The sequence below is a fragment of the Ambystoma mexicanum genome, chromosome 7q, assembly GCF_040938575.1.
Source record: "Ambystoma mexicanum isolate Mex_15411 chromosome 7q, UKY_AmexF1_1, whole genome shotgun sequence".
Taxonomy (NCBI): Eukaryota; Metazoa; Chordata; class Amphibia; order Caudata; family Ambystomatidae; genus Ambystoma; species Ambystoma mexicanum.
This window is the reverse complement of record NC_090941.1, coordinates 536,431,614-536,448,820: the sequence shown is the minus strand read 5'-3', so window position 1 is coordinate 536,448,820 and position 17,207 is coordinate 536,431,614. Positions and strand designations below refer to the sequence as shown.

At 46.4% G+C, this 17,207-nt stretch overlaps 1 protein-coding gene across 1 annotated transcript in view; it reads left to right on the top strand.

Annotated features, from left to right (window-relative positions):
- GPALPP1 (GPALPP motifs containing 1) overlaps positions 1 to 17,207 on the top strand; it is a 336,780-nt gene that overhangs the window by 177,787 nt on the left and 141,786 nt on the right. The window contains exon 6 of the mRNA XM_069640253.1: positions 4,170 to 4,334. Within this exon, the coding sequence (XP_069496354.1) occupies positions 4,170 to 4,334 (165 nt within the window). The remainder of the gene's footprint in view (positions 1 to 4,169; positions 4,335 to 17,207) is intronic.

The window sequence follows — 17,207 nt, the reverse complement described above, 5'->3', positions numbered from 1 at the left end:
TAAACCATTTGCACTGATGAAAGCAGCTTTCGACATATTATTGCACATTTTACAATTAGCACATTTGTAAAAGCCATTCTTGCTTAAATTGGTCATTTTCGTACTGTCAGCTGCTTTAGTTATTACCATACTAGGAGACAGCATAGTTTTAAGGGTAGGAGCCTTACAATATGTAATATTGGGGACCTCATCTAAAACTGATTTAAGATGTGGGTCGGTAAGCAGAACCTTCCAATGTTTATTTATGATCTTTTTGACTTCTTTTGACTGATGGTTAAACCCTGTGATGAGCCTAATTTTGTTGTCCTTGCTTTTCTTTTGCCTGGCAAAAAGAGATTCTCTAGTAGATGTCTCTGCTTTCATATAGCATTTAGAGATGGTGTTTTTTGAATCGCCACGTCTGACAAATCTCTGACTTATATTTTTGGCTTCATTTTTGTAATCTAAATCATTACTGCATGCTCATTTGGCTCTTAAGAATTCCCCATAGGGAATAGAGTCTATTAGGGCTCTAGGGTGATGACTTCTGGCATGGAGAGTTGAATTGGAGCTTGTTGGTTTCCTAAATAATTTGGATGTCAATTTGTTATCTTCTATTTGAAATTGAACATCTAGGAATATTAAATGTTGTTTACTGATTACCGTAGTGAGTTCTAGGTTAAGTGTTATCATTCAGTATATTCACATATTCTATGAATTCCAATTCGGTCCCATCACAAATTATAAACAAGTCATCGATGAATCGATACCATATTTTATATGTTTGGTCCACTGCTCCAATTCCTCTGTCCATGCCTTCTGTATCTCCCACCATCCCATGTACAGGTTGGAGTAGGTCGGGGCCATACAAGACCCCATTGCCATACCTCGAGTTGGTTTGTACAGTTGATTGTCATGGAGAAAATGGTTATGTTCGAGGCAGAACTACAACATTTGTAACCGCATCATATTATGTTGCCGATAGCCTATAGATCTGCCCTCGAGAAAGGACTGACATGCCTGTATACCTGCTGGATGCTGTATAGAGGTATACAGCGAGACTACATCCAAAGACACTAGTAAATATTCTGGTTCCCAATTGATATCTAAGTTGGCCAACAAATCAGCAGTGTCTCGTATATACGAGCTTAAACTAGAAACAAAAGGTTGGAAAAAATAATCAAAGTATTTGGATGTGTTTTCCAGCAGACTGCCCATTGAGGATACAATGGGTCGACCTGGGTGATCTATAAGGTTCTTATGAATTTTAGGGTTAAAATAAATGAGAGGTGTAACAGGGTGGGCATTTTTGAGAAGGAAATATTCATCCTGGTCTACGAGCGAATGTCAAGTGTTTTTCGGTTTTACTGTGAACCATAACGTCCCTTTAACAAAGTTTTCTTTTTTTACTGAATATATATATATATATATCAGTGAACAAAAACAAAGGGGCTACACATGTGATATCATCAGTGATGCCATCAATGACATTTGTGATGCCATCTTTCATGTCCTGGGTGTTAGTGTTAGCATTGCACAGTGGTGGGGGCAGGTATGGTTGCTTAGCCTACCATAACTGGCGAATTTCAGGGGTTTTTCGGTTTTACTTTGAACCATAATGTAAAGTTTTGTTAGTGAATTGCACAGGTTTTTAGTAGGGCAACTTAACCATAACGTGTGTGTGTGTGTGTATATATATGTGTGTGTAATGTGTTGTGTATTTATGATTCCAAATCGTTAGGTCTTTTAAGTGTGCAGTCAGAGACCATCCAACCCCGTAACAATCTCCTCTTTGAATAGTTTTTATCTTTGAACCACAGTTTCATATTGACAACAAATACATGTACTTTTAGCCCTTCCTACCTCCTCTTCCTCCTGGTACACACCACTGCGCAACGTGTCAGCGTGAGTTGCAAGGCACCTGTACTCCACACACAGAGTGCCTCTTTGGACCTGTAACCTGTAAAGCTCTCGGGCACAAATAACATGCTACATCGCCTTTACTTCAAAGGTGGTTACAGTTGGGTCAACCTAATGCCTGGTAGCAATCTGCACACCGGTTTGAATACATACATATGTACCCCTCCCGGTCCGGATAAGGTCTTGGAAGAGATATACATTGCTCTCCCCGTTTGATCCATTTTGTGTGACTCTTGTGATGCAACCTAGGGACCCCTGTGAAGGCGTTCACCGACTACTGTGTTGCATGGCCGCTATTCCCCCACACAACTCTCCTTAGCGTTGTAATTTAGTAAAGAATGGAAGTGTACGGGGCACATGAATCCCCTTGGGGCGCAGGATGTACACCCCTCTTATATCTCACTCTTTATTCCCTCTCACATGTGTAAATAACCCACTAACAGTCAGCTGGTCGTCTTCAATATAAAGCAATGTCTATTCCTTCCTGGGTACTTCCCTCATGCTAAATGCATGGGCTAGACCCTCTCAAGGGACAACAAAAACAGACACGCATGTCTGTTTTTCCTACAATCATGTGTTTGGATTCTCCCCTTTCCAATAGAGCAGTGTAGAGTCTGCGGATATCCTAACTGGGACTCCTCTCAGTGACGGATTGTATTTGTACCAGTACTCACCTGAAAAGGTCTAGACCTTTCTCAGTTTTTTTGTATTTCCATTTATTTGAAAAACAGGTATGTAGTTTCGATCACAACTTACTTGCAGTAACACATTTATAGATGGCGGCGCCATTCCCCTGAAAGGTGCTTGTACAATAGTACAAAGATACATGGCGAGCCAGTTTATGAAGGTGTGAACAAAGTCCGACATAGGCCAGGGTTAAAACAAAACTTTAACGGAAACGGGTGACTTGCAAAGGTAAAATCAACCCAGTTCTCCCACCTTCTCCTCTCAGAATCACTCGTTTTCCAATCTGTCCGAAGTCCGCAATCATTGGCTGCAATTAGCTCCAGTCACTACATAACAGAAATGCCCACGTCAAGGGACGTTATGCTGCCATCTACAGTCGAGCACCCCTCACTGGAGTTCAGGAGCACCCAACTATAGTTGAGAGCTTAACCCATACAGTCCCAGACAGGCTTGGGTGTCTCATGACCAGCAAAGTAGTACATTCAGGGTCTATACAATAACATGAGGGGCAGGGGGAGGGGTGGATGTTGGGAGGGAGGATACACAAGCTCGAACACAACATACTCTCAGTCCAACACAATTGTAGAAAAGCAACCTCTGGCCATAGGCACTGAGGGGCATTGGGGAACCTGCATACATGGGAACTAGAGTGACAGACAATAAATACCCTGTTAAAGCCTACTTTTCCTTCAAAAGTAAACAACTTGTGAAGCTCCAAACCAACCACTAGATGGCAGAATATGCAAAGCATGTGACTTTAAGCAGCTACAAACACCAGAAAGACGTTTAATGGGTGAGGAACATTTGTTAAATAGTTTATTGGGCATTAGAGAAATACTTCCCAGAAGACCAGAAAAAGCTTGCATTTGAATCGTACAGTAACTACAAAACCTTGCATAGAAATATAAAATGTGTACAACGGGGAGTCTCAAAGATATCTATATCTTTTTTTCCTCTTAAATAGCTATATCCATAATATTTAGAATACCTGTCGTACACATCTCTGTCGTACCCAATTTTCTTTCCAATGGAGGGTTGAGTATTTTACTTTTCAACTGCAAGTTCATTTTGGTCGTATGGCAAGTGGTTTCACTAATGTATAATACAACTATGCCCTCGAATAGCCTATGGCACAAGGCCATTTCTCCTACCATTTTTAAGAGAACACAAAATATCTTCTGAGCACAAAAATAATTAGTTGCACAGAATAAGACAGCAGGAGGTGTTTAGGTCAGAGCTGCCCTCTCGCTATGTTCTCCATTCGTACAGGACCTGGATTAGTCCCCTGCAGAGCGCATGAAGCCTTTGTTTCCAGTATGTATGAGTCTTGCAGTTTTTACTTTGTTTGCTGTCCAACCTGCTCTTACGGCTTCAGGGTTTTTATTTTGCATATTTTGAGTGGGCACCTATTCAGAAGCTGAAATGTGACAAGCACCACTTGCCATGTTTTGCAAATGCAGGAAGATCATGTGTTTCAATGTCACAGTGGAGAAGCAGAATTAATTAACAGAAGTGTAATCATTGTTGGATAGCAGGCGAGTTCAATTAAAATAGGTTAATTGTTTTACTTTTTTCTCCTGAAGGATGAGTCCACGCAAGTTGCAAGAGAGTCATGGATGACCGAGCTCCCTCCAGAACTGACAAACTTTGGTCTTGGCCCAAGAACGTTCAAGAGACGAACTAATGAAAAATCAGGTGACCGTTCAATTTGGACAGATACTCCAGCAGAGAGAGAGAAGAAAGCCAAAGTAAGTATACTGTGTTTAGCCATTCGTAGCCAGCATGAAAGCAAGGTTCGCAGAATGACTTGTTGGGCCCAGTTGTAAAAATAACATGCATGTCCCGTCCACTTTCCATCACACTTGCAGGATGTGGTCCCTAAGTGCAGTTTGCACCACAAACATGTAAAAATTTGAACAGTGAAGCACTGTGGCGGGATGCACACACATGCCTGGCCCTGAGCAAACACATGCCTGGCTGCAATCCATGCATGGATGCAAACACATGCCTGGCCCTGAGCAAACAGACTTCACCCTCCGCTTCATCCGCCATGCTTTTTCTCTGCACCAGCAGGTATATATTTCTTTTTTTGCACAGCAGCACACTTACTTTTTTATTTTTATTAAATGCTTCTTTTTTTCTTACTACAGTGGCTTGCCCATAGCCCTGTCCTTTGCCTTCTGCATAGGCGTCATTGTAGGACAACTCTTAGGCACTGACGATCAGTGGAACATCTGCATTCTTTCACACTTTTTTCATTTCATAATTCTAACCGCGTTTTCAGTAGTGGGAGGACTTCTTTCAGAAGCCTCCCTCAGAGTCACTTTAGTGAAAGTGAGTATTTCTTCTCCAATTGATATTCCAGGACCTAGCAGGCAGTGTTTCCACATGTGCCGCTTGGTGAAAAGGGATCCATCATGGTTTTTATCGGCGGAACACCCCTTTAGTTGGGGCAACCCTGAGGTTGCCATTTCAGAAGCCAATGCTGGTGTTGTGGACACTGACTCTTTTGGATCTTTGTACCAGGAACAACCCAGAGGTGCCACGCAAGTGCCCTAAGGTTAACACAACAAAATTAAATACTGGGTTTATCATGATGACCACCTGGTGTTTACTACTGGGAAATTCCCTTTGCCTCCCCTTGCTCCTGGGTAAAGCCAGATGGTCCATATGGAGCTAAATGCTGGAAAGGGTGATCGGTGAACCCTATACTCCGAAAGCACATTATTGTTCAGTACATGAATGTGGTTCAGAAGATGGGTGATGCAGGCACACAATAAGTCGTCCCAAACCCATTCTCTCCCAGAAACCTGAGGCCCATGGAAAGACCTTGCATGGCCACTTCATATCCTTTGATGATAAATGCTCAGGTGTTTTCCCCAGGGTTTACTGCGGTAAGTTAACTTTGATCCACATATCAGCCTCCTTTCCTGTTCTTCTCCACTGATAGTTACTGGCCCATGGAAGATAGCATGTTGCTCCTCTCCTCAGAGCTGGTGGCTGCATCTATCCTGACCTCAACAGGGCTCAATTCCTGGCACGTTCTAGCAATCTGAGGCGAGGTTCGTCAACAGATGTCAAAATCTGATGGACACACCTGCCATGAAATCCTATTTCAAGGGCTTTATTAGGGAGGTGCACTTTTCTGTTTCCTCCAAGGAGTTTCCAATCAGTACACCTAGTGAGCAGGACCCTATTCCTATCCTTACTCCTACCACAGTATGACCCAGCAGTTTTGTGATGGCTCCGCCGCTGCCTACTCGAATGTCAAAAATTGTATCGCTACAAACTTTATCACCCCAAAATCCTCCCTCACTGTACCAAGGGGGCCCCCAGAATCTTTACATCCTTTGTTTACGATGGGAAAGTTTGATCCAGTTGAAATTAAATATGAAGTACTCAAATCTACCAAGACATTTCACGGCTGTATCATTGCGATCAAAGTAATTGCTTACATTTAAAGTTTCCTGATGCCCCATCAGTGGAACCAGGTAATCCTACCTGAAAGAGGGGATTAATCAGGCATACCCCTGTTGAACAACGTGCTCCAGATGACTTTGTAAATATGGCAAACAGTTAATTAGGTGACCCCTTTTAATAAGAAACTGGACACAGTCTACAGACCCATACAAACTGAGGAGGCCTGCTTCCTGTCACCCCACCAGCCACCAGTCCCAATTCTCTGAATTCTATGCAGGGGCTCTACGGAACAAAGGGTCACTTGTTCTATCCCCTACCCACTGAACAATGAAGCAAACCTTTTCAAAATATGGAAAACGGCTTGAGTACTTCTCCAGCATTGGATCTTTCATAGATTCACATGCTGTGAATATTCCCCGTCGTCCGGCTTGGAATCCTCGGTAACATAGAGCATTTAAACTTAAACTGAAAACTTTCAGTCCCTTTTGTGCTCTATCTGCTCACGGCCAATAGGAACCCCTCCTTTAACTCCTCCCCAGTCGGCCATCTTCGCGATTTGGCACCACATGTGAGTAAGCCAAAAGACGAGCCATGCGGGGTAGATCGGTGGGTCACATACAAGCAAGCAGCATAACTTACCACTGGACACTTACCCACCTCACGCAAAAAGGTTCTGCAGAACCGACTGGCCGACTCAAGGCTCTTCAGCGGAATGTCTGTCGACACAGTAGAACCTGGTGAACGTATGTATTGATCTCCAGGTGGCTGCACGGCAGATGTCGGGCAGCGGAATTCCAGAGAGGAAAGCAGTGGTTGCAGCTACAGCTCTAATAGTGGCTCGGGGCTTGTTGGGAAGTGGTCTGCCGGCTTGCTGATGGCAGAATGAGATGCAGGCAGCAAGCCATCTTGCAATGGAGGACTTTGAGAGAGCCTTCCCAGGCCCAGAAAGTCCAAATGAAACAAACTGTTGATCTGTTGTACGGAATGACTTAGTACGCGCATCACATCCAGCGTGTGCAGTGTTAGCTCTGCTGGAGATGTTGGTGTGCCAAAGAATACAGGCAGAACTACCTGCTGATTTATATGGAAAGCAGTTGGCACCTTCGGCACAAATGATGGGTTGGTAGGTAGAACAGCCTTGTCCTTTCCAGGAAAGGTGTTTAATAGATGCTTGGTACATGGGCTCAAACTGTGGCTTCATGAGTCTTGCGGGAAGCACATTGAGCTCCCATGCTGGAGCTGGGAGACGGCAGTGGAAAAGACCAGAACAGCCCACGCAAAAAATCCTTCACCAGCCAATGGGACCACAGGGATGGCACGCCACAGTGCGGTTGTACCCTGGAGATTGCAGCTAGGTGAGCCTTAATGGAAGAATGTGTTCAACCAGACCGAGCCAGGGACAACAGATATGGCAACAGATTCTCCGGTCGGATGGTCTGAGGCTGCAGCCATTTGCGTTTTGCACCATACTTTAATTTTTGACACTATTTATTGCACATGGTAGCAGCACATTTTGCCAGCATTCTAAACCTATATTTTGGTTACATGGTGTGACACTTCATATGTAGGTTTGACAAAGCGGTGGTCGTGTATTTCCATCTCCCACACTCTCACGTGTCAGATATTGTCATGACCATGAAGTCAGGGGCACAGGCATGCAGGGGTCGCATGCACTGTAGACCTGGGTGGACACTGTCCTGGCACCTTTGGCACCATGCACATGAAGAAAAGTAAACAAGAACATCCATTTAACACCAAAACGCTTTTATTATGGACATAGCACTTCAGATGCATTAAAGGGATGGTCTAGTAAAAAATGTTATTTAAAAAATAGATAGGTCACATAAAAAAAATATACTAGCATCCTCAGTTTTAAAACTTCCTATGTAAAATTTTGAGCTAGAAAAAAAACCGCAGCTAGTGCTTATTTTTTGTATAGCACTTACCGAGATTCAGCTGCAGTTTTCCTGCTCTGGTCTCCGGTCCGCGTCCTCCGAGTCCCAGCACTAATGAAGGGAAAGCCACCCAGCGGTAGACTTGTTTACTACAGCTGGCTGGCTTTTCCTTCATTAGTGCCGCAAAAGCAAAAGCCAGCACAGGAGGGCCTCCATTTCACAAAATGGCGGCGCCCCTGTGCTTGCTTTTTCGAATTTTGAGCTTGAATAGCTCAAAATTTTATGTAGGAAGTTTTAAAACGGAGGATGCTAGTATATTTTTTTTTTATGTGACCTATCTATTTTTTAAATCAAAATTTTTTACTAGACCATCCCTTTAACCTTGAACATTCCATCCATTAAGCAGGATGCATTAACCTGGAACATTCCATCCATTAAGCAGCGCCAAGTGTATTCTTAATGGATGGGCGTGCCCACGATCTCAGCTATATTAGCTGCCCCGATCCTCAAGACAGATGCTTTGCGTTATTCTGCACTTGCAAGCAGTGTAACGCTCAGTGTCGCCGGAGGTCAGACTTACCTTTGAAGATCCTGCTTCCTGGATATCCTCCTTCCTGCCAGCGTACTTACCAACCGGGAGAAGCTCTTCGTACATCTCTTCGGCGAACCAAGTATTCATCTTTACGCTTTCCGGAACGCCTATCTTCGTCTTGGCACAGCAGCACGGCACGCTCCATCGTCGACAGCAGCGCCTGCAGGGAAAAACAGAAAACACGGTTAGACATCGAAAAAACAGTCAGTTTAAGGTTGCGCTTCTCCATACTTCGCGCTTTCCTTAAACCATCACTTACCTGCTGTTGAACATTGCGGTAGCATCCATCTTCCATCCGGCCACGTCTCACAGCTACATTGAGGCCACATTTCCATCTAAGGGAAGAAAACAGAAGAGAGACGTTATTGCGGGCATAAATAGGAGCAACATATAAAGACATTAAACAGAACGAACAGCATCAAAAGACATCAAGAAAGAATTACCAATCATAAGGAGAAGCATAGTCGCAGCTGGACTGGACTAATCCTTATCAGGGATCACTGAAGGAACTAGATCCTATTCAACGCGCCCCTGCCAGAAGTTGCAGGACGGAGAACTCATCTTCCATAATTATCAGGTGACCTTTATGGGCCGGCGAATGCTCACAGAAACCGTACTTTGGGGTGAAGGGTTTGAGAGGTACAACAATCACAGATTGGCACACTCACACACTTATCTCCACGCAGGAACATTATCACCACATACCACCGTTCAAAGCTTTTCTACTGAGGGAGAAGCCTGAAGCGGGTGATTCAAGTTCAGGGAGGGCTACAACCGTGCCCCAACGCCTCCGCAGAGACTAGGTGAGCGTAACAGATATGACTGAAAGTCCGCCCAAATGTCTCTTGGCCGACTCGGCACTTGTTGTTTTATGTCTCTTTCGTCCATGTTGTTAGCCCATACCATATCTTGGAGCCAGTCCTCCAGGGAAGGTGCTTCTTTTGATGTCCATCGCATGAGAATGACTTTTAGATAATTGGAGCCCCAAATTGGCAAATTTACGCTGCAACACATTTAATTTCTTAGTATAGCCCAGTACACAGTCGTTTGGGGTCCATACCAGGGGTTGACCTATTATTTAATCGAGCATGTGACTTATTGCTTCCCAATATGCAGTTAAAGCAGGGCAATCACACAGCATGTGCAATATATTAGTGCTTGAGTCCCGACATCTCGGGCACTTCCCCTCTGAGGTGGGAAACAGCTTCTTGAGTCCACCGGCTGTATAGTACGCTCCTTTAAAGACTTTAAACTGTAATAATCTACATCTGAAATTCAGGGATACCTGTTTCGGGAGTCTACATATCTGTGTCCAGTGTCTGTGATGGAAGTGCTGAGATCTCTTTCCCACTTGGCCCTGATGTCTACGGACCGTGGTATTGGGGATGTTTGCGCTATTTTATGTAGTATCGATATGGATTTCTTCCCCGCCTGCTGTGACATGATGTAAGTAAGGCATGGATGTGATTTCGGTTCCAACGGTAACATCGGCCACATCGCTGCCACCGCAGAGCGGATCCGGTAATAGTGAAACCGCTGAAATGGGGTGTCGCTTATTTCTTTAAAAAAAAAGTTTATTGGTGAATTTTACAGGTACATTATACATTATCAAGTATGCTTACATCTTCATGTGATTCAACCAATATACTGAACAAAACAATACAAACATACCCAGTGCTCATCCGTTTAAGTTATATGATGCTAGTCTCTGTTCAGTGTCATAGCCTATCCAGTTTGAGCCATGTGAACAGTTAACTTTTGACATTTCAGTGGGAGGAGTCAGATTTAATATATGTATCCTGTGTATAATTAGGATTTCGAAAGTAAGTCACACAATGTCCGGGGAAAGAGTTCACAGTGGTTTATTGTCTGAAGGGTAAGAGACAGAGTTGACAAGTGCTCTCCAAGCTTCAAATTTAGGTTTTACATCTCCCCCATCCATGCCTATCGTCCCACTCCATGCAGTAGTCTCAGCATCACACCAACGCATACATTCCCTATACCATAGATCAAACTGTGAGCCCTTGCATGATTTCCATGTCATTGCTATGCATCGCTTAGCCAATATACATGCTAGGTCCATGAATTTGTTGGCATGTTTATGCTTACTCAATCTGGGATATACACCCAGTAAATATTTGAGTGGGTTCCAGTGGTATCTTTTAATCCCAACTCCCTCACAGATCTGTTTAATTCGGGACCAAAATCGCGTTATCACCACACACTCCCGGAACATATGCATTAAATGAGCATTGTCTTGACCACAGCAGGGGCAGTTGGAGGGTGTGCCTTTTTTTCAATTTGGCCACTCTATGGGGGGGTCATATACATGCGATGAAGCACATTCACCTGTATGAGACTGAATATGGCATTGCGCATTACGTTTTTAACAAAGCCCAACATCGGTATCCACTGCCTATCGGGCATTTCTAAACCCAAATCGGCCTCCCAGCGTGTTTTCAGTTTAATAGGTTTAACGCCAGCACCATCTAGAAGACACGTATACAACCTGGAAACAAGTCTCCAACCTTCCCCTAGTCCATACATTCATGCCAAAAAAGCATTTGACTGTGGCTCAGCAGGCCACTCGCACCAATTGCGCCTGGAGGTCCTTGCTACTCTCATCCTCGGCAACTGCCCACCTGGTAGTCCCTCCAGTTGCATAAGGGTAGCCAGTTCTCTTTCTTGAATGTTCCACTCACATACATGTCACCCCAAGTGGTAATACCGACGCGTTCCCAGCACCAAACAGCCTTTAGTTCATCTAAATTGTTGCATGTACCCACCAGGATTGGAATGTTGGGAGAGTAAGGGTGTTGGAGTCGGAGTATCTTAAGTGTTCTAGACCAGATCGGTCTACCCATGCGTAATGTCAGTGGTTGCGTTGTATTCCAGCTTTCTGGGGAGCATAAGGCCTCACTAAGCCAGGCAGTGCTCGTCAGTGTGTTGAGCAGCTCATTTTCAGACTCAAGTTCATCTGATAGCTATTTCGTAACAAAGCTTCTGATGCTTGTTAATCTTCTTAGAATCACATGCTGTGCATATAGTCTGACATCCAGTGGTAACCGCAGAGTATTGCATCTTGTCTTTTGAGAATCGAAAGGGGACGTCGACATGGGCGTGCCTGTAACACTATCCCTAATGTGACATGTAGTGTACCCAAAATCCCTCATGCGTCTAGGTCCCTCAGATTGTTTTTTTCTGCCCAGCTATCTGGTCGCCCTAATCCGGAGCTCTTCTTAAACATTGGTTATTGTTATATCTCTCGACCTTTGGTTTTTTATTCTCATTGTCACTCCCTTCAACGGCTGATTATTCCTGTGCCAGCGCCGAAGACTGCTGGTATAGAATGTAGACGGCTGTTGATCCGGTCGGCGCTGCCGACCACATGGCTGGGCCCTCTGGCCGGTCTTTACAGTAGGGAGAGTCGGGTCGGGGTGGTCATATTCTTTTCAAGAATGCCTTTTTTTTCACCTCTCTTTATTCCCTTGGGTTTGTTTTCGTTAACAATATCCTGCGCTATGGACAGGACTCAATTTAGATTTTGGCCTTACTGTAAGGCGAAATACCTGTGGAAAGACCAGCACCGTCGGTGCAACAATTGTCTTCCCATCGACCACAATGAGGCGGTCTATACGGCCTAAGACTCTTAAGGAGCGTCGTTTTAAGCGGTGGGCGGCCTACGGTATGTCGCAGGCCGAATGTAATTCCCCCGCCACCATTGCCGCAGAGTGTGATGAGGGGATTAGTGTTACGCTCACCTGGCTCCCACAGAGGCGTCGATCTGGACTGGACTGCTGCGATCTCCACCAATGTGTTGCATAGGGCCGAGATGACGGACTCGACTGGCCCACCTAGCTTTGTTTGCTTGGCCCGTAGGAATATTCTTCTGCAAGTGGAGAAAGGGAATTAACCACCCGTGGAGTTGAGCATAAATCCCCCCACCCCTTTGTTCTCCCCACTGATCGCCTTGGATGTCCCCTCTTATAGCCTCACCTGATGATTTGAAAAGATGAGCTCTCCATCCTGCATTGAGCGCAGGGGCGCGTAGATAACCAGTTGCTTCACTGGCTCAAAGGAATTGGTGAGTTCCAGGACAATATTGACTCCAATATTCCTGGCAAGACGCCGTAAGTATGTAGTTCGTAAGAGTTCAAATGCCTGACTTTCATTCTTGTCCGATTCCTTGCAGGTTGCAGCTTGACCTTACTGAAGAGTTCCTCGTGGCAACCGGTAATGTTCTGGTAAGGATTTGTTTTATCCAACACAGTTCGATAAAGTAATGTCCATATGTAACCTGTTGCTTTCTCCCTTATTCAGGCGCTGAGAGAAAGTATGAAGTCTCGGGGAATAATGCCTCCGGCGGTAAAATCAGGTAAGTCTTTTGTGGTGAGGAGGGTTCCCCTCGTTAGTCCCTTGTTTCACCTTGCTGTCTTTTTGTTTCCCCTTAGGGGCCAGGTTTCGCCAAGGATGCAGTGGAAGCTGCGCCGACCTGTGAAGAAGAATAGTACCCCCGGTGGTAAAATCAGGTAAGTCTATGGGGGGCATTCCTCTGTGTATCCCCTTGGCTCACCTTGCTGTTCTTGTCTTCTCCTTAGGTGCCGGAGTGCGGCGGGAACATGCAGGAGGATGCGGTGAAATGTGAAGATGCTGCGAAGGCCTGCGAGTTCAGCGCGGCGCTGCAGCAGGCGAGGCGACGCGCATAAAATAACTTCTTTCTTCCAGCTCGAAGGCGCGATGAATCGGGAATTCAGGTAAGGATCAAAGGTATTGCTCTTGTTCTAACCTTTTCTCCTTCTTTCTCCCTTTTTCTAGGAGCTCCAAACTCGAGGCCGGCGTGGCAGAAGACTGGATGTAGACTTGCAGGCACGGTGAGCATTACGCTGCTGGATGCAGAATAACGCAAAGCGTGTGCTGCTCTTCGGGTGTGGTATAAATAGCCTCCAAAGTTGTCCCAGGTAAATATTCCTCCCCAGCCCCACCCGAGTAAAAAAAAATAGTCCCTAGGTAAAATAGTCACTTCCAAGCCTCTTTTGGCTTGGAGCTCTTGCAGCATGGTCTGCATCAGGTAAGTTTTAATCTATGAGCCTGACGCTTGTGGCGCCAGGACTGACTCTCCATATGAGCCTGGCGCCATAGGCGCCAGGACTGCACCCAAATGCAGTCCTAGCAGGGGTTGTTAGGCTTGCTTGGGGTAACTTTATGCCTGCTTCCGGGGTTGCTGGACTTGGTCTGGGTCCTCGGGGGTAGGCATCATGACAGCTAGCGATGTCCATATCGCGGAAAGTTCTCGTTCCGCAGCGTCCGGCCCGATAGGCACAACGTGAGTCCTTCTATGGGGACGATCCATCCCGGCGACAGGGACACACCCGTTTCCCAAACTAAACGCACAACCCACGGTTCTGCTTCGGCGGTGAAGTTGAAGCGCTCCAAAGCGCCAATGGGCACGTTGGATATTTCGGTGTTGCCCACTGATCCTCATGATCAGCAGTGTATGGATTCCCCTTTACCACCCCAGTCCCTCAGGCCTCACCTGTGAATGATCAAATGGCGTTCAACGCTATCTTAAAGAAGGCAGCTGTACATTTTCAAATCGCCACACAGGAGGCTGTGCAGGATTCAGACTTTGCAGAGGACATACTGAAGGAAAAGCCTCCTGCCAGTCAGATTATTGTCATGATGCCTACCCCCGGGGAACCAGACCAGGTCCAGCAACCCCGGAAGCAGGCATCAAGTTATTTTGAGCAAGCCAAAAACCCCTGCTAGGGGCTGTTTGGGTGCGGTCCTGGCGCCTATGGCGCCAGGCTCATATGCAGAGTCAGTCCTGGCGCCTATGGCGCCAGGCTCATAGAGTAGAACTTACCTGATGCAGACCATGCTGCAAGCTTACCTGATGCAGACCATGCTGCAGAGCTCCAAGCCAAATGAGGCTTGGAAGGGACTATTTTACCTAGGGACTATTTTTTACTCGGGTGGGGCTGGGGAGGAATACTTACCTGGGACTACTTTGGAGGCTATTTAAACCACGCTCAAAGAGCAGCTCACGCTTCGCGTTATTCTGCATCTAGCAGCGTAACGCTCACCGTGTCTGCAAGCCTGCATCCAGTCTTCTGCCACGCCCGCCTCAAGTCTGTAGCTCCTAGGAAAAAGGGAGGAACAGAAGGCGAAGAGGTTAGAATAAGCAAAACCTTCGATCCTTACTTGAATTCCGGATCCACAGCGCCTTCGAGCTGGAAGAAAGAAGCATTTTACGCGCGCCGCCTCGCCTGCTGCTGCGCTGCGCTGAACTCAGCGGCCTTCGCAGCATACTCGCGATCCACCGCATCCTTCTGCACGTTCCCGCCGCACTCTGGCACCTAAGGGGAACACAAGAACAGCGAAGGTGAGGCAAGGGAATAAGCAGAGGCAATAGTAACTACCCCCATAGACTTACCTGATTACCGCCGGGGGTACTATTCCTCTTCACAGGTCGGCGCAGTCTCCATTGCATCCTCGCCTACGCCGGCCCCTAAGGGGAACAAAAGGACAACAAGGTGAGACGAAGGACAAACGAGGGGAACTCTTCTCACCACAATAGACTTACCTAATTTTACCGCCAGAGGCATTATTTCCCCGAACTTCATATTTTCTCAACAACACCTGAATAAGGGAGCAAGCACAGGTTACATTCTGGCCAAATCCTTACCTGAACTTCGTCAGCTACTTCGAGGAACTCTTTGCTGGGGTCAAGCTGCAAACTGCAAGGAATCGGACAACAGTGAAAGTCAGACATGTGAACTCCTACGAACTACATACTTTTCAGAGTCAATATTGTTCTAGAACTCACCAATTCCTTCGAGCCAGTGAAGCAACTGGTTATCAATGCGCCCCTGCGCTCAATGCAGGATGGAGAGCTCATCTTTTCAAACCATCAGGTGAGACTATTAGAGGGGACATCAAAGGTGATCTGTGGGGAGAAGAGCGGGGGTGGGGGGATTTACGCTCAACCCCATGGGTGGTTAATTCCCTTTCTCCATTTACAGAAGAATATTCCTACGGGCCAAGCAAATGAAGCTAGGTGGGCCAGTCCAGTCTGTCGTCTCGGCCCTACGCGTCACATTGGTGGAGACCGCAGCTGTCCAGTTCAGATCGATGCCTCTGTGGGAGCCAGGTGAGCGTAACAACGATTCCCTTACTGAACTCTATTAAGACACGTCTAGTGCCTTCATTGTTAACTCCAGCCCAGACCAGTTAATCCCAGGGTAGAAAAGTTGTTTCGCCCCGATAGACCTATTATTCAGCAGGGATTCTCCATCAATGAGAAGAAGTCCAGCCTAGACACCAGTCAAGTCAAACAGTTCCTAGGGGCTCTAATTCCGACAGAAGACGGCCTTGTCTTCCCCTCCAACGAGATGGTCCAAAACATGCTGTTTCAGATCTCTCAATATGTAGCCGGTCGAGAGATTACGGTACGGAAAGCCATGCGACTGTTAGGAATGATGGCGTCCTGCATTTACTTAGTTCCTCACGCGCTTCTTATGCAAGAGTGGCTCAACAGCCAGTGGTTTCAGGCCAGCGGACAATGGGAAGATCTGGTGATTGTCTCGCCAGCCCTTGTTCTCTCTCTGCAGTGGTTGTCAAAGGAAAACCTCTTGAAGGGGCAAACCTTCACCACCCCTGCAGTAGAAGCCACTCTCACGACAGAGGCATCTCTCACGGGGCTGGGAACTCACCTTCTTCAGCAGACGGCGTACGGCGTGTGGTCCCCAGAAGTAGCATCCGACCACATAAATCTGTTGGAGCTGTTAGCCATATTCAAAGCACTGAAAGCCTTTCAGACAGTTACAAAGGAAGACAGTCCTGGTTCTCACAGACAGCACCATGGCCATGTATTACTTGAACAAGCAAGGGGGCACACACTCTCCAGGGCTATCCAAGCTGTACGAAAACATTTGGATATGGGCTGTCAAACACAGGATGTTCCTGTTGTCTCAACACGTTCCAGGGGGACTCCATATTCTAGCGGTTGTGCTCAGCAGAGTCTGCCCACTGCCCGTAGAGTATGAAGGGTGACTACACAAAGACATTGTCTCCAACGTTTTCGCACAATGGGTTTTCCCAGGGATCGACCTGTTTGCAACTCTGCAGAAGGCTCCATGCCAAAATTACGCCTCCAGATACCCCTAGAACTGATCAAAGGGGAACGGTCTCTGTAGAACATGGTCAGGGAAATGGATTTACGCTCCCCCCTCCCCCCCTTCGACTCTCCTACTCAACAAGATAGTGCACAAGATGCACCAGGAACCAGTCACCATGATACTGGTGGCTCCCATGTGGGCCTGCCGACCCTGGTTCTCCCATCTGATGGAGATGCCCCTCTCTCCTCCAATGAAACTGCCTTGCCCGTACAACATGTTTTCTCAAGACAAGGGGGAGACTCTTCATCCATGCCTGCAAACCCTGAACTTAGAGGCTTGGCTCCTAAGGTCATAGAGTTCGGGCACCTATGTCTCCCTCAGAGATGCATGGACATACTTAAGGAGGCGAGAAAACCTAACGCCAGATACTGCTAGTCCAGTAAATGGAAGCGCTTTATCTGGTGCAATTCCAAGGGCGCCAATCCTATTGACTGCTCTCCTACTCACATTGTATTGTACCTGACTCACCTGCTAGACTCAGGCCCGGTTTTTTAATTCACTGAAGGTTCACTTAGCTGCGCTCTCAGCCTACACTAC